The sequence below is a fragment of the Nesoenas mayeri genome, assembly GCF_963082525.1.
Source record: "Nesoenas mayeri genome assembly, chromosome: 2".
Classification (NCBI taxonomy): domain Eukaryota; kingdom Metazoa; phylum Chordata; class Aves; order Columbiformes; family Columbidae; genus Nesoenas; species Nesoenas mayeri.
This window is the reverse complement of record NC_137543.1, coordinates 1,451,514-1,477,939: the sequence shown is the minus strand read 5'-3', so window position 1 is coordinate 1,477,939 and position 26,426 is coordinate 1,451,514. Positions and strand designations below refer to the sequence as shown.

At 60.4% G+C, this 26,426-nt stretch overlaps 1 protein-coding gene across 1 annotated transcript; it reads right to left on the bottom strand.

Moving 5' to 3' along the window:
• Positions 1-5,933: 5,933 nt before the first annotated feature.
• Positions 5,934-26,426, bottom strand: GPT (glutamic--pyruvic transaminase; the record flags this gene model as incomplete). The annotated part of the gene is made up of 11 exons (XM_080339492.1): positions 5,934-6,024; positions 6,262-6,374; positions 7,918-8,073; positions 9,738-9,912; positions 14,144-14,280; positions 14,360-14,439; positions 17,659-17,902; positions 20,396-20,526; positions 20,601-20,709; positions 20,796-20,885; positions 26,265-26,426. 11 exons carry the CDS (start codon positions 26,424-26,426, stop codon positions 5,934-5,936), a joined length of 1,488 nt encoding a protein of 495 aa, XP_080195618.1.

Below are 26,426 nucleotides of genomic sequence, written 5' to 3'. Positions count from 1 at the left end.
TGCGTTCCACGCCGGGGACGCCAGCGGTGTCACCGGTGTCACCTGAGCCCCGTCTTTCCATCCCCGCAGCTGCGGCACCATCACGGACGCCGGCCCCGGGTCGCTCAGCACCGTTTGCTGCCACGGACTGCGCGGCCGCTACGTCACCGTCACCGTCCCCGGGCGGGAGGAGCAGCTGGCGCTCTGCGAGGTCGAGGTCTACAGTGTCACCCCCGAGCTCTGAGCGCGGTCCCCGTGTCACCTCGGCCTTGTCACCGGCCCCTCCTTGCCCGCCATGGCCCGTGGGATGCGGCGTCACCCCCACCCATGTCCTCCTCATCCTCTGCGGATGGGAGGGTCACAGTCCCCACAATAGACACAACAAGGACATGGGTGTCCCCATGGGTGTCCCCATCCCCAGGGGACAAGACTGTCCCATACTATGGGGTTGCCCACGCTCCCATGGTGTCCAATGTCCCTGCAAAGCCCTGTGTCCCCAAAATGTCTCATGTCCCCAAGATGTCCTGGACTCCCATGGTGTCCCATGTCCCCAGGTGTCCCCACAATCCCATGCTGTCCCTGGGATGGCTCCTATCCCCAAGATGTCCCATGTCCCCAAGATGTCCTGTACTCTCACTGTGTCCCATGTCCCCAGGACACCTCATAGTCCCTGGGCTGTCCCATGTCCCCAAGATGCTCTGGACTCCCATGGTGTCCCATCTCCCTGGGTTGTCCCATGTCCCCAGGACATCCCACCACACCACAGGGCTCCCCACAGTGTCCCTTGTCCTTGGGCTCCTGTCCCCAGCATTTCCCATGTCCCCAGGATGTCCCATGTCCCCGAGATGCCCGGGACTCCCATGGTGTCCCATGTCCCCAGGACATCCCATAGTCCCTGGGTTGTCCCATGTCCCCAGAATGTCCCATACTATGGGGTTCCCCATGCTCCCATGGTGTCCAATGTCCCCACAAAGCCCTGTGTCCCCAAAATGTCTCATGTCCCCGAGATGCCCCGCACTCCCATGGTGTCCCCTCTCCCATGCTGTCCCATGTCCCCAGATGTCCCCACAATCCCATGCTGTCCCCATGGTGTCCCATGTCCCCAGGACATCCCATAGTCCCTGGGCTCTCCCATGTCCCCAAGATGTCCCATGTCCCCACAGTGTCCTATCTCCCATGGTGTCCCATTTCCCTGGGTTCTCCACCCTTGGTGGATCTAATGGAGGCCAGGCGGGGACCACAAGGGTGTCCCAAAGCCACCCAGCATCACCAGGGACGTCCCAAAGCCATCCCCTGTCCCTTGAGTGGCTGGGGCTGAAGATCCGACCCCACCAGGGCCAGGGACACCAAGGGACACCAATAAACGCCACCATGGACCCCACTGCCCTTTGCACTGTCCCTTGTACCACCACCGCCGCAGTGACGCCACGGCCACGACTGTGTCACCCCCTTGTGACCCCGCGGGGGTGGAAGAGGGTGAGGGGCAGCGTTGCGTGTCCCCAGGATGCCACGTGTCCCCAGGGTGTCCCACGCCATGGGGTTCCCTCGGTGTCCAATGTGCCTGGAAAGTCCCGTGTCCCCAAGATGTCCCATGGCGCCAAGATGTCCTGGACTGCCATTGTGTCCCATGTCCCCAGGTGTCCCCACAACCCCATGCTGTCCCCTGGATGTCCCATGTCCCCAAGATACCCTGGGCTCCCATGTTGTCCCATGTCCCCACAATCCCATGCTGTCCCCAGGATGTCCCATGTCCCCAAGATGCCCTGGACTCCCATGGTGTCCCATGTCCCCAGATGTCCCCACAATCCCATGCTGTCCCCAGGATGTCCCATATCCCCAAGATGTCCTGGACTCACACTGTGTCCCATATCCCCAGGACAGCTCATGGTGCCTGGGCTGTCCCATGTCCCCAAGATGTCCCATGTCCCCACAGTGTCCTATCTCCCATGGTGTCCCATCTCTCTGGGTTCTCCACCCTTGGTGGATCTAATGGGGCCCAGACGGGGACCACAAGGGTGTCCCAAAGCCACCCAGCGTCACCAGGGACCTCCCAAAGCCACCCCCTGTCCCTTGAGTGGCTGGGACTGAAGATCCGACCCCACCAGGGCCAGGGGACACCAGGGGACACCAATAAACGCCACCATGGACCCCACTGCCCTTTGCACTGTCCCTTGTACCACCACCGCCACGGTGACGCCACGGCCACGGCTGTGTCACCCCCTTGTGACCCCGCGGGGGTGGAAGAGGGTGAGGGGCAGCGTTGCGTGTCCCCAGGATGCCACGTGTCCCCAGGGTGTCCCACGCCATGGGTTGCCCTTGGTGTCCAATGTCCCTGGAATGTCCCGTGTCCCCAAGATGTCCCATGGCCCCAAGATGTCCTGGACTCCCATGGTGTCCCATGTCCCCAGGTGTCTCCACAACCCCATGCTGTCCCTGGATGTCCCATGTCCCCGAGATGTCCTGGACTCCCATGGTGTCCCATGTCCCCAGGTGTCCCCACAATCCCATGCTGTCCCTGGATGTCCCATGTCCCCGAGATGTCCTGGACTCCCATGGTGTCCCATGTCCCCAGCTATCCCCATAATCCCATGCTGTCCCCTGGATGTCCCATGTCCCTAAGATGCCCTGGACTCCCATGGTGTCCCATGTCCCCAGGACATCCCATAGTCTCTGGGTTGTCCCATGTCCCCAGAATGTCCCATACTATGGGGTTCCCCACGCTCCCATGGTGTTCCATGTCCCCAGGACATCCTCACAATCCCATGCTGTCCCCTGGATGTCCTATGTCCCCAAGATACCCTGAGCTCCCATGGTGTCCCATGTTCCCAGGTGTCCCCACAATCCCATACTGTCCCCAGGATGTCCCATGTCCCCAAGATACCCTGGACTCCCATGGTGTCCCATGTCCCCACAATCCCATGCTGTCCCCAAGATGTCCCATGTCCCCAAGATGCCCTGGACTCCCATGATGTCCCATGTCCCCAGGTGTCCCCACAATCTCATGCTGTCCCCAGGATGTCCCATGTCCCCAAGATGCCCTGGACTCCCATGGTGTCCCATGCCCCCAGGTGTCCCCACAATCCCATGCTGTCCCCAGGATGTCCCATGTCCCCAAGATGCCCTGGGCTCCCATGGTGTCCCATGTCCCCAGGTGTCCCCACAATCCCATGCTGGCCCCAAAATGTCCCATGTCCCCAAGATGTCCTGTACTCACACTGTGTCCCATGTCCCCAGGTGTCCTCACAATCCCATGCTGTCCCCAAGATGTCCCATGTCCCCAAGATGCTCTGGGCTCCCATAGTGTCCCATGTCCCCAGGTGTCCCTACAATCCCATGCTGTCCCCAGGATGTCCCTTGTCCTCAAGATGTCCTGGACTCCCATGGTGTCCCATGTCCCCAGGTGTCCCCACAATCCCATGCTGTCCCCAAAATGTCCCATGTCCCCAAGATGCTCTGGACTCCCATGGTGTCCCATGTCCCCAGGACATCCCATAGTCCCTGGATTGTCCCATGTCCCCAGAATGTCCCATATTATGGGGTTCCCCACGCTCCCATGGTGTCCAATGTCCCCGCAAAGCCCTGTGTCCCCAAGATGTCCCATGTCCCCAAGATGTCCTGGACTCCCATGGTGTCCCATGTCCCCAGATGTCCCCACAATCCCATGCTGTCCCCAGGATGTCCCATGTCCCCAAGATGTCCTGGGCTCCCATGGATGTCCCATGTCCCCAAGATGCCCTGGGCCCCCGTGGTGTCCCATGTCCCCAGGACATCCCATAGTCCCTTGGTTGTCCCATGTCCCCAGAATGTCACATACTATGGGGTTCCCCACACTCCCATGGTGTCCAATGTCCCTGTAAAGCCCTGTGTCCCCAAAATGTCTCATGTCCCCAAGATGCCCTGCACTCTCATGGTGTCCCCTCTCTTATGGTGTCCCATGTCCCCAGATGTCCCCACAATCCCATGCTGTCCCCAGGATGTCCCATGTCCCCAAGATGTCCTGGACTCACACTGTGTCCCATATCCCCAGGACAGCCCATAGTCCCTGGACTCTCCCATGTCCCCAAGATGTCCCATGTCCCACAGTGTCCTATCTCCCATGGTGTCCCATCTCCCTGGGTTGCCCACCCTTGGTGGATCTAATAGGGGCCAGAAGGGGACCAAAAGGGTGTCCCAAAGCCACCCAGCGTCACCAGGGACCTCCCAAAGCCACCCCCTGTCCCTTGAGTGGCTGGGACTGAAGATCCGACCCCACCAGGATGAGGGGACACCAGGGGACACCAATAAACGCCACCATGGACCCCACTGCCCTTTGCACTGTCCCTTGTACCACCACCGCCGCGGTGACGCCACGGCCACGGCTGTGTCACCTCCTTGTGACCCCGCGGGGGTGGAAGACGGTGAGGGGCAGCCTTGCGTGTCCCCAGGATCCCACGTGTCCCCAGGGTGTCCCACGCCATGGGGTTCCCTCGGTGTCCAATGTGCCTGGAAAGTCCCATGTCCCCAAGATGTCCCATGTCCCCAAGATGTCCTGGACTCCCATGGTGTCCCATGTCTCCAGGTGTCCCCACAATCCCATACTGTCCCCAAGATGTCCCATGTCCCCAAGATGCTCTGGACTCCCATGGTGTCCCATGTCCCCAGATGTCCCCACAATCCCATGCTGTTCCCAGGATGTCCCATGTCCCCAAGATGTCCTGGACTCCCATGGTGTCCCATGTCCCCAGATGTCCCCACAATCCCATGCTGTCCCCAGGATGTCCCATGTCCCCAAGATGTCCTGTACTCGCACTGTGTCCCATGTCCCCAGGTATCCTCACAATCCCATGCTGTCCCCAAGATGTCCCATGTCCCCAAGATGCTCTGGACTCCCATGGTGTCCCATGTCCCCAGGTGTCCCCACAATCCCATGCTGTCCCCAGGATGTCCCATGTCCCCAAGATGCCCTGGACTCCCATGGTGTCTCATGTCCCCAGGACATCCCATAGTCCCTGGGTTGTCCCATGTCCCCAGAACGTCCCATACTATGGGGTTCCCCACGCTCCCATGGTGTCCAATGTCCCTGCAAAGCTCTGTGTCCCCAAAATGTCCCATGTCCCCAAGATGCCCTGGACTCCCATGGTGTCCCATCTCCCATGGTGTCCCATGTCCCCAGGTGTCCCCACAATCCCGTGCTGTCCCCAGGATGTCCCATGTCCCCAAGATGTCCTGGACTCACACTGTGTCCCATATCCCCAGGACAGCCCATAGTCCCTGTGCTGTCCCATGTCCCCAAGATGTCCCATGTCCCCACAGTGTCCTATCTCCCATGGTGTCCCATCTCCCTGGGTTGCCCCATGTCACCAGGACACCGCACGCTGTCCCATGTCCCTGGGGTGGCTCCTGTCACCAGGATGTCCCCAAGATGTCCCCAGGATGTCCCATTTTGGGGTGGCCAGTTGAGGTTGGCCAAGGGGGACATCCCAGATGGTGGCACTGGGACAAGATTTGGCCAGAGGAGCTGGTTGGGGACCACTGGGTTTGGCCACCAGGAGGTGGTTAGGGACAATGGGACATTGTGGAGCTGTGTGACCACCCATGTGTGCCCCTCATGTTGTCACTGCTGTGGGTGCTGCTGTAGTGGAGGTGACACCCATGAGTGACGCACAACCCAACCCAACTGGTCACTACCCATTTATTACTGGGGTTTCGGAGGGGTGAGCTGCCCCTGCCCCTTGTCTCCATGTCACCCCCCACCAGGGGACATGGGGACAGCGGGGAGGGGACCAGCCCGGGGACGTGGCGTGTTCCTTGTGTCCCCACCGTGAAGGCACCAAGAGGTTGAAGGCACTTGGAGATGACCCAGGGCAGGGTCCCGGCCCGCGGCACCCGCCGGGAGTGTGGGGTGGTGGGTGCGGGTGGGTGGGGGCGACAGTGGGTGCCGGAGGGTGGGGGGATGATGGTGGGTGGGGTTGTAATTAGGAGAACTCCTTGACGAACTTGGTGTAGAAGCTGCTGAGCTTCTCCAGCAGGACCTTCAGCTTCTCGGTGGGCGGGAGGATGGTCATCCTAGGATGGGGGACAAGGGGGTTGTCACCACAACTTGGGGGGCGCACACCCCCACAACCCCTCTTGAACCCCACAACTCCATCTCCGCCCCCCAACAAGCCCCTCAACACCCAACCCATTGACCAGCCAAGACCTTCCAGCACCCGCCAATGGGGAGAGGGGGGTCTAGGGGGGGTCTGGCCCCATTTCTCCAGCTGTGACCCCCAACTCCAGCCCGTCCCCCCCACCAGCACCCACCGGAAGTGGAAGGTGCCCTCGCGCTGGCCGAAGCCGCTGCCCGGCACCACGCAGATCCCCGTCTCCTCCAGCAGCCTCATGCAGAAGAACATGTCGGGGGCTTGACCCTTCTCCTGTGGGACGGGGATGGGGGTCAGCACCCCCATGGCCGGACATGGGGCGCCCGGACCCACGGATGGGGCAGGATGAGCCCCGTGGGTCTCCAAGGGGGGTGGTGACCAGCCAACTGATCCAGACACACATGGACCAGGACTCAACCTTCCCAGCCCCACGTAGACCAGAACTCATCACATCCAGCCCCACATAGACCAGAACTCGTCATGTCCAGCCCCACATAGACCAGAATTCATCATGTCCAGCCCCACATGGACCAGGATTCATCATGTCCAGCCCCACATAGAGCAGAACTCATCATGTCCAGCCCCACATGGACCAGAATTCACCAAGTCCAGCCCCACACAGACATGGAATCATCATGTCCAGCCCCACATGGACCAGGATTCATCACATCCAGCTTCACATGGACCAGGATTCATCATGTCCAGCCCCACATGGACCAGGATTCATCATGCTCAGCTCCACATAGAGCAGAACTCATCATGTCCAGCCCCACATGGACCAGGATTCATCACATCCAGCTCCACATGGACCAGGATTCATCATGTCCAGCCCCACATTGACCAGAACTCATCACGTCCAGCCCCACATAGACCAGGATTCATCATGTCCAGCCCCACATGGACCAGAACTCACTAAGTCCAGCCCCACATGGACCAGAACTTGTCAAGTCCAGCCCCACATGGACCAGAATTCACCAAGTCCAGCCCCACATAGACCAGAGCTCAGCATGTCCAGTCCCACATGGACCTGGAATCATCATGTCCAGCCCCACATTGACCAGAACTCATCATGCTCAGCCCCACATGGACCAGAACTCATCACATCCAGCCCCACATAGACCAGGATTCATCATGTCCAGCCCCACATTGACCAGAACTCATCATACTCAGCCCCACATGGACCAGAACTCATCACGTCCAGCCCCACATAGACCAGGATTCATCATGTCCAGCCCCACATAGACCAGAACTCATCATGCTCAGCCCCACATGGACCAGAATTCACCAAGTCCAGCCCCACATAGAGCAGGATTCATCATGTCCAGCCCCACATAGAGCAGAACTCATCATGTCCAGCCTCACATGGACCAGGATTCATCACATCCAGCTCCACATGGACCAGGATTCATCATGTCCAGCCCCACATGGACCAGGACTCATCATGTCCAGTCCCACATGGACCTGGAATTATCATGTCCAGCCCCACATGGACCAGGATTCATCATGTCTAGCCCCACATGGACCAGAACTCATCACGTCCAGCCCCACATAGACCAGAACTCATCACGTCCAGCCCCACATAGACCAGGATGCATCATGTCCAGCCCCACATGGACCAGAACTCACCAAGTCCAGCCCCACATACACCAGAACTTGTCAAGTCCAGCCCCACATGGACCAGGATTCATCACGTCCAGCTCCACACAGACCAGGGTTCATCATGCCCAGCCCCGTATGGACCAGGCTAGATCCTGCCCAGCCCTACATGGTCCAGGTCTCATCCTGCCCAGCCCCACAGGGCCCAGCCCCACAGCACCTTGGCGGCGGCGATGGCGCGGGGCGGCAGGTCGATGCGGGGGAAGGAGTACATGGCCCCCTGGACGGGGTTGCAGTGGATGCCGGGGGTCTTGTTGAAGATCTCCTGGGTGAGCTGGGCCTTGTGGGCCAGGGTGCTGAGCACGGCCGCCTTCTCCTGCGGGACAGGGACAGCCCGTCCCGCCCCGTCCACTGCTCCCCAGTGCATCCTCATCCGGCCCATCCAATCCCAACGCATCCTCATCCAGCCCATCCCATCCCATCCCATCCAATCCCAACGCATCCTCATCCAGACCATCCCATCCCATCCCAACCCATCCCATCCAATCCCAACGCATCCTCATCCAGACCATCCCATCCCATCCCACCCCATCCCATCCAATCCCAACACATCCTCATCCAGCCCATCATATCCCATCCAGCCCATCTAATCCCAACACATCCTCATCCGTCCCATTCCACCCCATTCCATCCAGTCCCAACACATCCTCATCCAGCGCATCCCACTCCAATGCATCCTTCTCTAACCCATCCCATCCCATCCCATCTATCCCATCCATCCCATCCTATCCATCCCATCCATCCCATTCTATCCCATCCCATCCCATTGTGTTCCCTTCCCCATCCCATCCATCCCATCCCATCCATCCCATCCCATCCGTCCCATCCCATCCATCCCATCCCATGCCATCCCATCCCAATGTGTTCCCTTCCCCATCCCCTCCCATCCCATCCATCCCATCCCATCCCATCCCATCCCATCCCATCCCATCCCATTCCATCCCATGTGTTCACTTCCGCATCCCATCCCATCCTATCTATCACATCCATCCCACCCCTTTGTGTTCCCTTCCCCATCCCATCCATCCCATCACATCCCATTGTGTCCCCATCCCATTCCATCCCATCCCATCCCATCCCACCCCACCCCATCCCATCCCACCCCATCCCATCCAATCCCAACGCATCCTCATCCGGCCCATCATATCCCATCCAGCCCATCCAATCCCAACACATCCTCATCCAGCGCATCCCACTCCAATGCATCCTTCTCTAACCCATCCCATCCCCTCCCATCCATCCCATCCATCCCATTCTATCCCATCCCATCCCATTGTGTTCCCTTCCCCATCCCATCCATCCCATCCCATCCATCCCATCCCATCCCATCCATCCCATCCCATCCCATCCCATTCCATCCTATCCCATCCCATCCCATGTGTTCCCTTCCGCATCCCATCCCATCCTATCTATCACATCCATCCCATCCCATCCCATCCCTTTGTGTTCCCTTCCCCATCCCATCCATCCCAACCCATCCCATCCCATCCCATCCCATCCATCCCATCCCATCCCATCCCATCCCATCTCATCACATCCCATTGTGTCCCCATCCCATCCATCCCATCCCATCTCATCCCATCCCAATGTGTCCCCTTCCCCATCCTATCCCATCCCATCCATCCCATCCTATCCATCACATCCATTCCATCCCATCCCATCCCATCCATCCCATCCTGTCTATCACATCCATCCCATCCCATCCCATCCCATCCCATCCATCCCATCCCTTTGTGTTCCCTTCCCCATCCTATCCATCCCATTCCATCCCATCCCATTGTGTCCCCTTCCCCATCCCCTCGCATCCCATCCATCTCATCCATCCCATTCCATTCCATCCATCCCACCCCATCCCATCCATCCCATCCCATGCCATCCCATTCATCCCATCCCATTGTGTCCCCTTCCCCATCCCATCCCACCCCATCCCATCCATCCCATTCCCCACCCCATCCCTTCCCACCCCTCCCCGTCCCTCACAGCCATGAATGTCTCGTATGAAGGTTCTCCAGGTTGTGGTGGGTCCACGAGGGCGCCCAGGACGATCTGCCCGGACACGGGTGGGCACAGCCGCACGGACACCAGCTTGACCAACTGCTCCTTCACCTCGGGGTCCATGTTTATCACCTCCATGTACCCGCCACGGAAACCGCACCTGGCACCAACACGGCCCGTGGTGGCACCAACCAACACCCACAGGGTGGGGAACATAGGGACACGTGGGTGGATACACCAGAAGAGACCCACCCATGAGTTGGGACCCATGGATAGGGTGGGATGGATTAGGAGGAGGAGACCTGGACAGGGACCCACAGGTGGCACCCAGGAATCCATGATAGGAACCCATGGATGAGGTCCATGGTGAGAGCCCTTGGACAAGAATCTACAGAGATGGACCCACAGATGGGACCTATGGATGGGTTCTGTGATAGGAACCCATGGACAGGAACCTACAGAGAGAGACCCACAGCTGGGAGACATGGATGAGGTCCACGGTGGGAAACCATGGACAAGAACCTACAGAGATGGACCCACAGATGGGACCTATGGATGGGTTCTGTGATAGGAACCCATGGACAGGAACCTACAGAGAGAGACCCACAGCTGGGAGACATGGATGAGGTCCACGGTGGGAAACCATGGACAAGAACCTACAGAGATGGACCCACAGATGGGACCTATGGATGGGGTCCATGATAGGAACCCATGGACAGGAACCTACAAAGTGAGACCCACAGGTGGGAGCCATGGATGAGGCCCATGGTGGGAAACCATGGATGAAGTCCATGGTGGGAACTCATGGACAAGAACCTACAGAGATGGACTCACAGATGGGACCTATGGATGGTTTCTGTGATAGGAACCCATGGACAGGAACCTACAAAGAGAGACTCACAGATGGGACCTATGGATGTGTTCTGTGATAGGAACCCATGGACGGGAACCTACAGAGAGAGACCCACAGGTGGGACCCATGGATGAGGTCCATGATGGGAACCCATGGACAAGAACCTACAGAGAGAGACCCACAGGTGGGACCCATGGATGAGGTCCATGATGGGAACCCATGGACAGGAACCTACAGAGAGAGACCCACAGGTGGGACCCATGGATGAGGTCCATGGTGGGAACCCACAGACAAGAACCTACAGAGATGGACCGACAGATGGGACCTATGGATGGTTTCTGTGATAAGAACCCATGGACAGGAACCTACAGAGAGAGACCCACAGATGGGACCCATGGATGAGGCCCATGGTGGGAACCCACAGACAAGAACCTACAGAGATGGACCCACAGATGGGACCTATGGATGGTTTCTGTGATAGGAACCCGTGGACAGGAACCTATAGAGAGAGACCCACAGCTGGGACCCATGGATGAGGTCCATGGTGGGAACCCATGGACAAGAACCTACAGAGATGGACCCACAGATGGGACCTATGGATGGTTTCTGTGATAGGAACCCATGGACAGGAACCTACAGAGAGAGACCCACAGGTGGGACCCATGGATGAGGCCCATGGTGGGAAACCATGGATGAAGTCCATGGTGGGGACCCATGGACAAGAACCTACAGAGATGGACCCACAGATGGGACCTATGGATGGTTTCTGTGATAGGAACCCATGAACAGGAACCTACAGAGAGAGCCCCACAGATGGGACCTATGGACGGTTTCTGTGATAGCAATCCATGGACAGGAACCTACAGGGAGAGACCCACAGGTGGGACCCATGGATGAGCTCCATGGTGGGAACCCATAGACAAGAATCTACAGAGATGGATCCACAGATGAGACCTATGGATGGCTTCCGTGATAGGAACCCATGGACAGGAACCTACAAAGAGAGACCCACAGCTGGGAGCCATGGATAAGGCCCATGGTGGGAAACCATGGATGAAGTCCATGGTGGGAACTCATGGACAAGAACCTACAGAGATGGACCCACAGATGGGACCTATGGATGGGTTCTGTGATAGGAACCCATGGACAGGAACCTACAGAGAGAGACCCACAGCTGGGAGACATGGATGAGGTCCACGGTGGGAAACCATGGACAAGAACCTACAGAGATGGACCCACAGATGGGACCTATGGATGGGGTCCATGATAGGAACCCATGGACAGGAACCTACAAAGTGAGACCCACAGGTGGGAGCCATGGATGAGGTCCATGGTGGGAAACCATGGATGAAGTCCGTGGTGGGAACTCATGGACAAGAACCTACAGAGATGGACCCACAGATGGGACCTATGGATGGTTTCTGTGATAGGAACCCATGGACAGGAACCTACAGAGAGAGACCCACAGGTGGGACCCATGGATGAGGCCCATGGTGGGAAACCATGGATGAGGTCCATGGTGGCAACCCATGGACAAGAACCTACAGAGATGGACCCACAGATGGGACCTATGGATGGTTTCTGTGATAGGAACCCATGGGCGGGAACCTACAGAGAGAGACCCACAGGTGGGACCCATGGATGAGGCCCATGGTGGGAAACCATGGATGAAGTCCATAGTGGGGACCCATGGACAAGAACCTACAGAGATGGACCCACAGATGGGACCTATGGATGGTTTCTGTGATAGGAACCCATGGACAGGAACCTACAGAGAGAGACCCACAGGTGGGACCCATGGATGAGGCCCATGGTGGGAAACCATGGATGAAGTCCATGGTGGGGACCCATGGACAAGAACCTACAGAGATGGACCCACAGATGGGACCTATGGATGGTTTCTGTGATAGGAACCCATGAACAGGAACCTACAGAGAGAGCCCCACAGATGGGACCTATGGACGGTTTCTGTGATAGCAATCCATGGACAGGAACCTACAGGGAGAGACCCACAGGTGGGACCCATGGATGAGCTCCATGGTGGGAACCCATAGACAAGAATCTACAGAGATGGATCCACAGATGAGACCTATGGATGGCTTCCGTGATAGGAACCCATGGACAGGAACCTACAAAGAGAGACCCATAGGTGGGACCCACGGATGAGGCCCATGGGGGGAAACCATGGATGAAGTCCGTGGTGGGAACTCATGGACAAGAACCTACAGAGATGGACCCACAGATGGGACCTATGGATGGTTTCTGTGATAAGAACCCATGGACAAGAACCTACAGAGAGAGATCCACAGGTGGGACCCATGGATGAGGCCCATGGTGGGAAACCATGGATGAAGTGCATGGTAGGAACTCATGGACAAGATCCTACAGAGATGGACCCACAGATGGGACCTATGGATGGTTTCTGTGATAGGAACCCATGGACAGGAACCTACAGAGAGAGACCTGCAGGTGGGACCCATGGATGAGGTCCATGGTGGGAACCTGTAGACAAGAACCTACAGAGATGGACCCACAGATGGGACCTATGGATGGGGTCCATGATGGGAACCCATGGACAAGAACCTACAGAGATGGACACACAAATAGGACTATGGATGGGGTCCATGGTGGGAACCAAAGGACAAGGAGCCACCAGGCTGTGGCATCTCTGTCCTCTGACACCCACAAAGTTGTGTCATGTTGTCCCCACAAGGTCATGGCATCACCATCCCTACTCTTGGGACCCACGGGGTTGTAGCATCATTTCCACCCTAGGGGTTCATAGGGTTGGAGTACCGCCAGCTCCACCCCTAGGACTCATGGGGTGGTTGCATCACCAGTTCCACCCCAGGAGATCCATGGGGTGATGGCATCACCATCACAAACCCATGGCATTCATGGGGTGGTGGCATCACCATCTCCATCCCAGGAGATCCATGGGGTGGTGGCATCACTATCCCAAACCCACAGCATCCTTAAGCTGGTAACATCATCATCCACATCCTAGGACTCATGGGGTGGTGGCATCACCACCTGCACCCCAGGAGATCCATGAGGTGGTGGCATCACCGTCCCAAACCTGAGGGGGTGGCATCATCATCCCAGGAGATCCATATGGTGGTGGCATTACAGTCCCAAACCCACGACATCCATGGAGTGGTAGCATCACCATCCCAAACCCATGACATCCATGGAGTGGTAGCATCACCATCTCAAACCCATGGCATCCATGGGGTGGTAGCATCACCATCTCAAACCCATGGTATCCATGAGGTTGTGGCATCAAAGTCCCCACCCTTGGAGCCATGGGGTGGTGGCATCACCATCTCCACCCCAAGAGATCCATGAGGTGGTTGACATCACCATCTCAAACCCATGGCACCCATGGGGTGGTGGCATCATCTCCACTCTCGCACCCATGGGGCTGCATCATCTCCATCCCATGTCAGTGACATCCTTACGACCCATGGGAGTGTGACCACCCACCCCTGGGGTGACAGTGGCCAGGGGGCTGAAACAAGCGGGTGGTGGGACTCACTCTCCCATGAAGCCCTTGGAGATGGAGTGGAAGGAGGCCAGCTCCACCGTCTCCGAGTAGGGCGGCCCCATCTCGCTCAGAACCTTCTTGAAGGAGTAGAAAGCCGAGCCCTTGGCATAGATGTTGTCTTGGTACACCTGGGTGTGGAGGAGGGGGTGTCACCCGGACGCCGGGGTCCTCCCCAGGTGGTGGGGACACCCCACAGGTCCCACCCACCTCATCGGCCATAAGGAAGAGGTTCTCCTCATAGGCGAGCTTGATGACGTCCTCGATGCACTGGCGGCTCTGGACCTGGCCTGAGGGGACACGGCGTCAGGGGACATCGTGGTGCTGGCACTGGGGGTCCCAGTCCCGGTACTGGTTGGGTTTTGGGGTTCCTGGTCCCAGTCCCAGTAGAGCACTGGGGGTCCCAGTACTGATAGCAATAGACTACTGGTGGTACCAGCCTCAACACTGGTTGGATTTTGGGGGTCCTGGTCCCAACCCCAGGACCAGTAGAGCACTGGGGGTCCCAGCCCCAGCAGTGGTTGCGTTTTGGGGGTCCTGGTCCCAATCCCAGGACCAGTAGAGCATTGGGGGTCCCAGCCCCAGCAGTGGTTGCGTTTTGGGGGTCCTGGTCCCAATCCCAGGACCAGTAGAGCACTGGGGGTCTCAGCCCCAGCACTGGTTGGGTTTTGGGTGCCCAGTCCTGGTACTGGTTGGGTTTTGGAGATCCTGGTCCCAACCCCAGTACCAGCAGAGCACTGGGGGTCCCAACCGCAAGCACTGGTTGGGTTTGGAGTGTCCTGGCCCCAACCCCAGTACCAGTAGAGCACTGGGGGTCCCAGTCCTGGTACTGGTTGGGGTTTAAGGGTCCTGGTCCCAACTCCAGTACCAGTAAAGCACTGGGGGTCCCAGTGCTGGTACTGATTGGGGTTTAAGGGTCCTGGTCCCGACTCCAGTACCAGTAGAGCACTGGGGGTCCCAGCCCCAGCACTGGTTGGGTTTTGGGTGCCCAGTCCTGGTACAGGTTGGGTTTTGGAGGTCCTGGTCCCATCCGCAGTACCAGCAGAGCACTGGGGGTCTCAATCCCAGCACTGGTTGGGTTTGGGGGGTCCTGGTCCCAATCCCAGTACCAGCAGAGCACTGGGGGTCCCAACCCCAGCACTGGTTGGATTTTGGGGGTCCTGGTCCCAAACCCAGGACCAGTAGAGCACTGGGGGTCCCAGTCCCAGCACTGGTTGGGTTTTGGATGCCCAGTCCTGGTACTGGTTGGGTTTTGGAGGTCCTGGTCCCAACCCCAGTACCAGCAGAGCACTGGGGGTCCTAGCCTCAACACTGGTTGGGTTTGGGGTGTCCTGGCCCCAACCCCAGTACTAGCAGAGCACTGGGGGTCCCAATCCCAGCACTGGTTGGGTTTTGGGGGTCCTGGTCCCAACCCCAGTACCAGCAGAGCACTGGGGATCCCAACCCCAGCACTGGTTGGGTTTTGGGGGTCCTGATCCCAATCCCAGGACCAGTAGAGCACTGGGGGTCCCAGTCCTGGTACTGGTTGGGGTTTAAGGGTCCTGGTCCCAAGTCCAGTACCAGTAAAGCACTGGGGGTCCCAGTCCTGGTACTAGTTGGGTTTTAAGGGTCCTGGTCCCACCTCCAGTACCAGCAGAGCACTGGGGGTCCCAACCCCACCACTGGTTGGGTTTTGGGGTTCCTGGTCCCAGTCCTAGTAGAGCACTGGGGGTCCCAGTACTGATAGCAATAGAGTACTGGTGGTACCAGCCTCAACACTGGTTGGGTTTTGGGGGTCCTGGTCCCAACCCCAGTACCAGCAGAGCACTGGGGGTCCCAATCCCAGCACTGGTTGGGTTTTGGGGGTCCTGGTCCCAATCCCAGGACCAGTAGAGCACTGGGGGTCCCAACCCCAGCACTGGTTGGGTTTGGGGGGTCCTGGTCCCAACCCCAGTACCAGTAGAGCACTGGGGGTCCCAGTCCAACCCCAGGGTCCCAATCCAATCACAGAATCCCAGCCTGCCAGGTCCCAGTCTAGTCTTGAGGTCATGGCTTCAAACTCAGGGTCTCAGTTTTAAACTCGAGGTGCCAGTCCCAGTCTAAGGGTCCCAGTCCAGCCCTGGGACACCAGTCCAGTCTTGGGGTCCCAGTCAAATCCCATTGCACCACCCCAGGGTCCCACCCCAGCCCTGGCATCACCTACTTGGGGTCCCACCCCCACACCAGGGTCCCAGCCCATCCCTGGGGTCCCATCCCAGTCTTGGGGTCCCAGTCCAACCCCAGAGTCCCATTCCAGCCCTGGGATCACCCCTGGGGTCCCATCCTATCCCTGGGGTCCCATTCCAGTCTTAGGGTCCCAGTCCAGCCCAGAGTCCCATCCCAGCCCTGGGATCACCCCTGGGGTCCCATCCCAGTCTTGGGGTCCTAGTCCAGCCCAGAGTTCCATCTCAGCCCTAGGATCACCCCTGGGTTCCATTCCCATCTCTGGGGTTCCATCCCATCCCTGTGGTCCCATCCAATCCCATCCCTGGGTTCCCATCCCATCCCATCCCTAGGGTCCCATCCAATCCCATCCCTGGGGTCCCACCCCATCCCTGGGGTCCCATCCCTTCCTTGGGGTCCCATCCCATCCCTGGGGTCCCATCCCATCTCTGGGATCCCATCCCAGTCTTGGGGTCCCAGGCCAGCCTCAGAGTCCCATCCCAGCCCTGGGATCACCCCTGGGGTCCCATCCCATCCCTGGGGTCCCATTCCAGTCTTGGGGTCCCAGTCCAGCCCAGAGTCCCATCCCAGCCCTGGGATCACCCCTGAGTTCCATTCCCATCTCTGGGGTCCCATCCTATCCCTGGGTTCCCACCCCATCCCTGTGGTCCCATCCAATCCCATCCATGGGTTCCCATCCCATCTCTGGGTTCCCATCCAATCCCTGGGGTCCCATCCCAGTCTTGGGGTCCTAGTCCAGCCCCAGAGTCCCATCCCAGTCTTGGGGTCCCAGTCCAACCCCAGAGTCCCATCCCAGCCCTGGGATCCCATCCAATCCCATCCCTGGGGTCCCATCCCAGTCTTGGGGTCCCAGTCCAACCCCAGAGTCCCATCCCAGCCCTGGGATCACCCCTGGGGTCCCATCCCAGTCTTGGGGTCCTAGTACAGCCCCAGAGTCCCATCCCAGTCTTGGGGTCCCAGTCCAGCCCAGAGTCCCATCCCAGCCCTGGGATCACCCCTGGGGTCCCATCCCATCCCCGGGGTCCCATCCCAGTCTTGGGGTCCCAGTCCAGCCCAGAGTCCCATCCCAGCCCTGGGATGACCCCTGGGGTCCCATCCCATCCCCGGGGTCCCATCCCATCCCCGGGGTCCCATCCCATCCCATCTCATCCCATCCCATCCCTGGGTTCCCATCCCATCCCTGGGGTCCCATTCCCGTCTTGGGGTCCCAGTCCAGCCCAGAGTCCCATCCCAGCCATGGGATCACCCCTGGGGTCCCATCCCAGCCCACCTCTGGGGTCCCACCCTGGGGTGTCCCCGCGCGGTACCGGTGGGGTTGCCGGGGTTGATGACGCAGAGGACGCGGGGACAGCAGTGCTGCCGTCCCTTTTCCAGCACGCGGCGCAGCTCGGCCATCTCCAGCGCCCAGCACTGCTCCTCGGCCAGGTAGTACCCCAGCTGCACGGCGCTGAGCTCCGCGATGGCGGCCGAGTACAGCGGGTACTGCGGGATGGGCACCAGCACCCCCGTGCGCGAGTTCCCCGAGCCCGACACCAGCAGCTTCAGGATGGTCTGCGGGGACAGGGTGGTGAGGGGACAGGGTGGTGTGGGCATGGGGACAGTGCGGGGACAGGATGCTGTGGGCATGGGGACAATATGGGGACAGGAACAGTGTGGGCATGGGGACAATGAGGGGACAGAGTGGTGAGGGGACAGCATGCTGTGGGCATGGGGACAGTGTGGGGACAGGGTGGTGTGGGCATGGGGACAATATAGGGACAGGGACAGTGTGGTCATGGGGACAATATGGGGACTGGGATGGTGTGGACACGGGGACAATATTGGGACAGGGACAGTGTGGGTATGGGGACAATGAGGGGACAGGATGCTGTGGGCATGGGGACAGGGTGGGGAAAGGGATGGTATGGGCATGGGGACAATATAGGGACAGGGACAGTGTGGTCATGGGGACAATATGGGGACTGGGATGGTGTGGGCACAGGGACAATATTGGGACAGGGACGGTGTGGGTATGGGGACAATGAGGGGACAGGGTGGTGTGGTCATGGGGACAATGAGGGGACAGGATGCTGTGGGCATGGGGACAATATGGGGACAGGATGCTGTGGGCATGGGGACAGTGCAGGGACAGGGTGGTGAGGGGACAGCATGCTGTGGGCATGGGGACAGGGTGGGGACAGGATGCTGTGGGCATGGGACAATATAGAGACTGGGATGGTGTGGGCATGGGGACAATATGGGGATGGACAGTGTGGGCATGGGGACAGTGAGGGGACAGGCGGGTGTGGGCATGGGGACAGTGTGGGGACAGGGATGGTATGGACATGGGGACAATATGGAGACAGGGACAGTGTGGTCATGGGGACAATGAGGGGACAGGGATGGTGTGGGCATGGGGACAATATTGGGACGGACAGTGTGGGCATGGAGACAAATGAGGGGACAGGGGGGTGTGGGCATGGGGTCAGTGTGGGGACAGGGATGGTCAGGGCATGGGGACAATATGGGGACTGGGATGGTGTGGGCATGGGGACAATATGGGGACAGAGAAGGTGTGGGCACAGGGACAATGAGAGGACAAGGTGCTGTGGGCACGGGGACAATATTGGGATGGACAGCGTGGGTATGGGGACAATGAGGGGACAGGGTGGTGTGGGCATGGGGACAATATGGGGACAGGGACAGTGTGCGCATGGGGACAATGAGAGGACAGGGTGGTGTGGGCATGGGGACAATATTGGGACGGACAGTGTGGGCATGGGGACAAATGAGGGGACAGGGGGGTGCGGGCATGGGGTCAGTGTGGGGACAGGGATGGTCAGGGCATGGGGACAATGAGGGGACAGGGTGGTGTGGTCATGGGGACAATGAGGGGACAGGATGCTGTGGGCATGGGGACAATATGGGGACAGGGTTGGTGTGGGAACAGGGACAATATGGGGACAGGGACAGTGTGGGCATGGGGACAATAAGGGGCAGGGGGGTGTGGGCATGGGGACAGTGTGGGGACAGGGATGGTATGGACATGGGGACAATATGGGGACAGGGTGGTGTGGGCATGGGGACAATATAGTGACAGGGATGGTGTGGGCATGGGGACAATATGGGGACAGGGGTGGTGTGGGCACGGGGACAGTGTGATGTGGGGACAAGACGGTGTGGGCTTGGGGACAGCAAGGGGATGTGGATGTGGGGACAGAGTGGGACAGGATGGTGTGGGTATGGGGACAATATGGGGACAGGATGGTGTGGGAATGGGGACAGGGACAGTGTGGCATGGGGATATTATGGGGACAATATGGGGACAGGATGGTGTGGGAATGGGGACAGGGACAGTGTGGCATGGGGATATTATGGGGACAGGGTTGATTTGGGCATGGGGACAATGTGGGGACGGGGTGGGGAGGGGACAGGATGGCATGGGCACGGGGACAATGAGGGGACATGATGGTGTGGGCAAGGGGATGATGTGGGGACAAAGTGGTATGGGGACAGTCATGGGACAGGGGAGTGTGGGCATGGGGACAATATGGGGACAAGATGGTATAGGGACAGGGGGTTGTGGGCATGGGGACAGGGACAGTGTAGTGTGGGGACAATATGGGGACAAGGTTGGGGTGGGCATGGGGACAGTGAGGGCCAGGGATGATGGGAGCACTGGGATGGCACGGGGACAGCGTGGCCATAGGGACATTATGGGGACAGCATGGCCATAGGGACATTATGGGGACACCGTGGCCATAGGGACATCCCAGGGACAGGGACAGCGTGGGAAGAGCCTGGTGCCAGCAGCACTGGGGGCAGGGAGCTGGCACAGTCCCCAGGGAGGCGTGGAGACACCGGGCAGCCATGGGGACAGCAGGGGACACATTGTCCCCGACGCCACCAATCCCCCCTCCCCAAACCTTGGCACCGCCCGTCCCCGGCGCCGCTGCCAACTGCGGCACAAAGGTCCCTTTGTGGGGACCCGCCGTGGGAACGGCCGGCTGGTGGCACCGAGCCCGGGCCCCGAGTGACACCGGGGACTGTCCCGTGTCCCCGTACCACGATGGCGTCGCTGGCGCCGGTGGCCAGGAAGACGTTCTGGGGGTCGGCAGCGATGCCGTCGCGCTGCTGCAGGAACCGCGCCACGTGCTGCCGCACCAGCTCGATGCCGGGGCTGGCGCTGTAGGCACCTGGGGACACCGAGGTGACATTAGGGGGTCCCAGGAAGGGCCGTCGGGCGCTTCTTGTCCCCCGGGGCGCTCACCGGCGCTCTGGCCGCTGCAGGCCGCCAGCAGCCGCTTGGCCCGGTCCCTGGCGTCCGATGGGATGGATTTGTCGTTCATGAGCTCTGGGTACACGCACAGGGCTGTCACCTGGGCGGTGGGGACAGCGGATCAGCACCGGACGCCTGGGTCCCCTCCCGGTCCCCGTTGGCACACACCCCACCGCGTCCCGGTACCTGGCGGAGGAAGGTGATGGGTTTCTGGCCCATGGCGTGGGCGTCACCGATGTTGGCCTTGATCACCTCGGTGAAGGGCTTGGAGGCACCCTGAGGGGACAGGGACAGCGGTGGGGACAGGGACGGGGATGGGGACAGGGACAGTGGTGGGGACAGGGACGGGGATGGGGACATGAATGGGGACAGGGGACAGCGGTGGGGACAGGAACAGGAATGAGGACATGGATGGGGACGGGGGACAGCAGTGGGGACAGGGACGGGGATAGGGATGGGGATGGGGACAGCAGTGGGGACAGGGATGGAAATGGGGACAGGGGACAGCGGTGGGGACAAGGATGGGGACAGGGATGGGGATGGGGACATGGATGGGGACAGGGGACAGGGACGGGGATGGGGACATGGATGGGGACAGGGGACAGCGGTGGGGACAGGGACGGGGATGGGGACATGGATGGAGACAGGGGACAGCGGTGGAAACAAGGACGGGGATGGGGATGGGGACAGCAGTGGGGACAGGGATGGGGACAGGGGACAGCAGTGGGTACAAGGATGGGGATGGGGATGGGGATGGGGACAGAGGACAGCAGTGGTGACAGGGACGGGGATGGGGACAGGGATGGGGGACAGGGGACAGGGATGGGGACAGGAATGGGGACAGGGGACAGGGACAGAGGTGGGGACAGGGACAGGAATGAGGACATGGATGGGGACAGGGGACAGCGGTGGAAACAAGGACCGGGATGGGGATGGGGACAGCAGTGGGGACAGGGATGGAAATGGGGACAGGGGACAGCAGTGGGGACAGAGATGGGGACAAGGATGGGGACAGGGACAGGGACGGGGATGGGGACAGGGATAGGGATGGATATGGGGACAGGGACAGCAATGGGGACAGGATCAGGGACAGGGGACAGGGACAGAGCCAGGGACATGGATGATGGGGACAGGGGACAGCAGTGGGGACAGAGATGGGGACAAGGATAGGGACAGGGACGGGAATGGGGACAGGGATGGGGACAGGGGACAAGGATGGGGACAGGAATGGGGACAGGGGACAGGGACAGAGGTGGGGACAGGGACAGGAATGGGGACATGGATGGGGACAGGGGACAGCGGTGGGGACAGGGACGGGGATGGGGATGGGGACAGCAGTGGGGACAGGGATGGAAATGGGGATAGGGGACAGCGGTGGGGACAGAGATGGGGACACGGATGGGGACAGGGATGGGATGGGGACAGGGATGGGGATGGGGACAGCGGTGGGGACAGGGACAGGGATGGGGATGGGGACAGCAGTGGGGACATGGATGGGGACAGGGGACAGTGGTGGGGACAGGGATGGGGACATGGATGGGGACAGCAGTGGGGACAGGGATGGGGATGGGGACAGGGGACAGTGGTGGGGACAGGGATGGGGACATGGATGGGGACAGCAGTGGGGACAGGGATGGGGATGGGGCCAGGGGACAGCAGTGGGGACAGAGATGGGGACAAGGATGGGGACAGGGACAGGGACAGGATGGGGACAGGGATGGGGATGGATATGGGGACAGGGACAGCAATGGGGACAGGATCAGGGACAGGGGACAGGGACAGAGCCAGGGACATGAATGATGGGGACAGGGACAGGGATGGCGACAGGGGACATGGATATGGATGGGGACAGTGTCAGGGACAATGATGGGGACAGGACTGGGGACAGGGATGGGGACAAGGGACAGAGAACAGGGACAGGGGACAGGAATGGGGATGGGGACAGTGGAAAGGATGGGGACAGAGGACAGTGTCAGGGATGGGGACAGGGATGGGGACAGGGGACAGAGGTCAGGATCAATCGCCCCCCCCATCTGTGAATGTCACTGCTGTGCCAGGGGTGACACCAGCAGTGGGGTGACATCCCCCTCTACCAGGTCCTGCCATCACCCCAGTGTCCCCTACCCCGGGGTGTAGGGACACATGGGGACACTGGGGACAACAGGGATGTGGGGACAGTGTGGGGGTGACTGAGATATGGGGACACAGGGGACAATGGGAATGTGGGGACAGTACGGGGTGTGGCTGAGATATGGGGACACTGGGGACAATGGGGATGTGGGGACAGTGGGGGGGTGGCTGAGATATGGGGACACTGGGGACAATGGGGATGTGGGGACAGTGCGGGGGGTGGCTGAGATATGGGGACACTGGGGACAATGGGGATGTGGGGACAGTGCGGGGGTGACTGAGATATGGGGACACTGGGGACAATGGGGATGTGGGGACAGTGTGGGGGTGGCTGAGATATGGGGACAACAGGGATGTGGGGACAGTGTGGACAAGTGGTGACAGTTGGGGACACTGGGACAGGGAGGGGACACCTCCCACCCAGCTCTGGACTTTGGTCACCTCCGCTGAGGCCGGACTCTGTCCCCAACTGCCACCACCACCCTTGTCACATATGGGGTGGGGAGTGAGGGACATAGGGACACCCTTGGGGACACCCGGGGGTTCCCCGAGCACCCATAGGGTGCTCGGGGAACCCCCGGGTGTCCCCAAGGGTGGCATCTTGGGTTGCTTGGTGACCCCCCTCGTTGTCCCCAAGGGTGTCACCCACCCCCCACCCAGGGGACCCACCTGGTCCTGGTCCCACGGTGACCATGGGAAGGTCCCCAGGTGCATGCGGTGACAAGGGGGGGGGACACCTTGGGGGGGGGGGGGGCGAATCTGTGGGGTCCCGGTTTGGGGGTTCCAGGCTTTGGGGGGGGGGTCCCTGTTTTGGGGGTGTCGGGGGGCGGGGGGGGGGGGGGGAAGTCCCGGTTGGGGGGTCCCCAGGTTTGGGGTGTTCAAAGGGGATCCCTGGTTTGGGGGACGGGGGGGGTCCTGTTCTGGGGGTCCCATTTTGGGGGTGTCCCGGTTTGGGGGTGTCCCTGTTTGGGGGGGTCCAATTTTGGGGGGTCCTGTTCTTGTGGTCCTGGGTTGGGGGTGTCCCTGTTGGGGGGGGTCTGGTTCTGGGGGTCCTGTTCTGGGGGTGTCCCTGTTTGGGGGGGTCCGGTTCTGGGGTTCCTGTTCTGGGGGTGTCCCGGTTTGGGGGTGTCCCTGTTTGGGGGGGTGCTGTTCTTGTGGTCCCGTTTTGGGGGTGTCTCGTTCTGGGGGTCTCGTTTTGGGGGTGTCCCTGTTTGGAGGTTCCCATTCTAGAGGTCCCATTTGGGGATGTTCCTGTTTAGGGGGGTCTAGTTCTGGGGGTTCCCTTTTTAGGGGGGTCCCGTTCTTGTGGTCCCGGTTTGGGGATGTGCCTGTTTGGGGGGGTCCGGTTCTGGGGGTTCCCTTTTTAGGGGGGTCCCGTTCTGGGGGTTCCCGTTTTGGGGGGGTCCCGTTCTTGTGGTCCCGGTTTGGGGATGTCCCTGTTTGGGGGGTCCCATTCTGGTTGTCCCATTTTTGGGGGTCCCTTTTTGGGGAGGTCCCGTTCTTGTGGTCCCGGTTTGGGGGGTGTCCCATTCCGGGGGTTCCCGTTCTGGGGGGGTCCCGTTCTTGTGGTCCCGGTTTGGGGATGTCCCTGTTTGGGGGGGTCCAGTTCTGGGGGTCCCATTTTGGGGGGTCCCGTTCCGGGGGTTCTTTTTTAGGGGGGTCCCGTTCTTGTGGTCCCGGTTTGGGGATGTCCCTGTTTGGGGGGTCCCATTCTGGTGGTCCCATTTTGGGGGGTCCCTTTTTGGGGGGGTCCCGTTCTTGTGGTCCCAGTTTGGGGGGTGTCCCATTCCGGGGGTTCCCGTTCTGGGGGGGTCCCGTTCTGGTGGTCCCGTTTTGGGGGGGTCCTGTTCTTGTGGTCCCGGTTTGGGGATGTCCCTGTTTGGGGGGGTCCTGTTCTGGCGGTCCCATTTTGGGGGGGTCCCGTTGTGGGGGTTCCCTTTTTTGGGGGGTCTCGTTCTTGTGGTTCCGGTTTGGGGATGTCCCTGTTTGGGGGGTCCGGTTCTGGGGGTCCCATTTTGGGGGGTCCTGTTCTGGGGGTTCCCTTTTTAGGGGGGTCCCGTTCTTGTGGTCCCGGTTTGGGGATGTCCCTGTTTGGGGGGGTTCGGTTCTGGGGGTCCTATTTTGGGGGGGTCCCTTTTTGGGGGGGTCCCGTTCTTGTGGTCCCGGTTTGGGGATGTCCCTGTTTGGGGGGGTCCAGTTCTGGGGGTCCCATTTTGGGGGGTCCCGTTCCGGGGGTTCTTTTTTAGGAGGGTCCCGTTCTTGTGGTCCCGGTTTGGGGATGTCCCTGTTTGGGGGGTCCCATTCTGGTGGTCCCATTTTGGGGGGTCCCTTTTTGGGGGGGTCCCGTTCTTGTGGTCCCAGTTTGGGTGGTGTCCCATTCCGGGGGTTCCCGTTCTGGGGGGGTCCCGTTCTGGTGGTCCCGTTTTGGGGGGGTCCTGTTCTTGTGGTCCCGGTTTGGGGATGTCCCTGTTTGGGGGGGTTCGGTTCTGGGGGTCCCATTTTGGGGGGGTCCCTTTTTGGGGGGGTCCCGTTCTTGTGGTCCCGGTTTGGGGATGTCCCTGTTTCGCGGGGTCCAGTTCTGGGGGTCCCATTTTGGGGGGGTCCCGTTGTGGGGGTTCCCTTTTTTGGGGGGTCCCATTCTTGTGGTCCCGATCTGGGGATGTCCCTGTTTGGGGGGGGTCTGGTTCTGGGGGTCCCGTTCTGGGGGTCCCGTTTTGGGATGTCCCGTTCTTGTGGTCCCAGTTTGGGGGGTGTCCCATCCCAGGGGTTCTCGTTCTAGGGGGGGAGGTCCCGTTCTGGTGGTCCCGTTTGGGGGGGTCCCGTTCTTGTGGTCCCGGTTTGGGAATGGCCCTGTTTGGGGGGGTCTGGTTCTGGGGGTCCCGGTTTGGGGATGTCCCGTTCCGGGGGTTCCCTTTTTGGGGGGGTCCCGTTCTTATGGTCCCGGTTTGGGGATGGCCCTGTTTGGGGGGGTCCGGTTCTGGGGGTCCCGGTTTGGGGGGTGTCCCATTCCGGGGGTTCCCGTTCTGGGGGGGTCCCGTTCTTGTGGTCCCGGTTTGGGGGGTGTCCCGTTCCGGGGGTTCCCTTTTTGGGGGGGTCCCATTCTTGTGGTCCCGGTTTAGGGGGTGTCCCGTTCTGGGGGTTCCCTTTTTGGGGGGGTCCCGTTCTTGTGGTCCTGTTCTGGGGGTTCCCGTTGCGGGGGTTCCCTTTTTGGGGGGGTCCCGTTCTTGTGGTCCTGTTCTGGGGGTTCCCGTTGCGGGGGTTCCCTTTTTGGGGGGGTCCCGTTCTTGTGGTCCCAGTTTGGGGAGTGTCCCGTTCTGGGGTTTCCCTTTTCGGGGATGTCCCGTTCTTGTGGTCCCGGTTTGGGGGGTGTCCCTGTTTGGGGGGGTCTGGTTCTAGTGGTCCCAGTTTGGGGGGTGTCCCAATCTGGGGGTTGCCTTTTTGGGGATGTCCCGTTCTTATGGCCCCGGTTTGGGGGGTGTCCCGTTCTGGGGGTCCCGTTTTGGGGATGTCCCGTTTTGGGGGTACCTGCTGCAGCTCCCGCTCCAGCTGCATGGCTCGGGTGACGATGGGGCCCCGCACGGCGTATTCCACCCTCCGCACCGCCGGGTTCATGGTCCGGGAGGTCAGTACCGGCCCCCGGCCCCCCCCGGGTCCCGAACCCGCCGCCGCCGCCGCCGCCGCCGACAT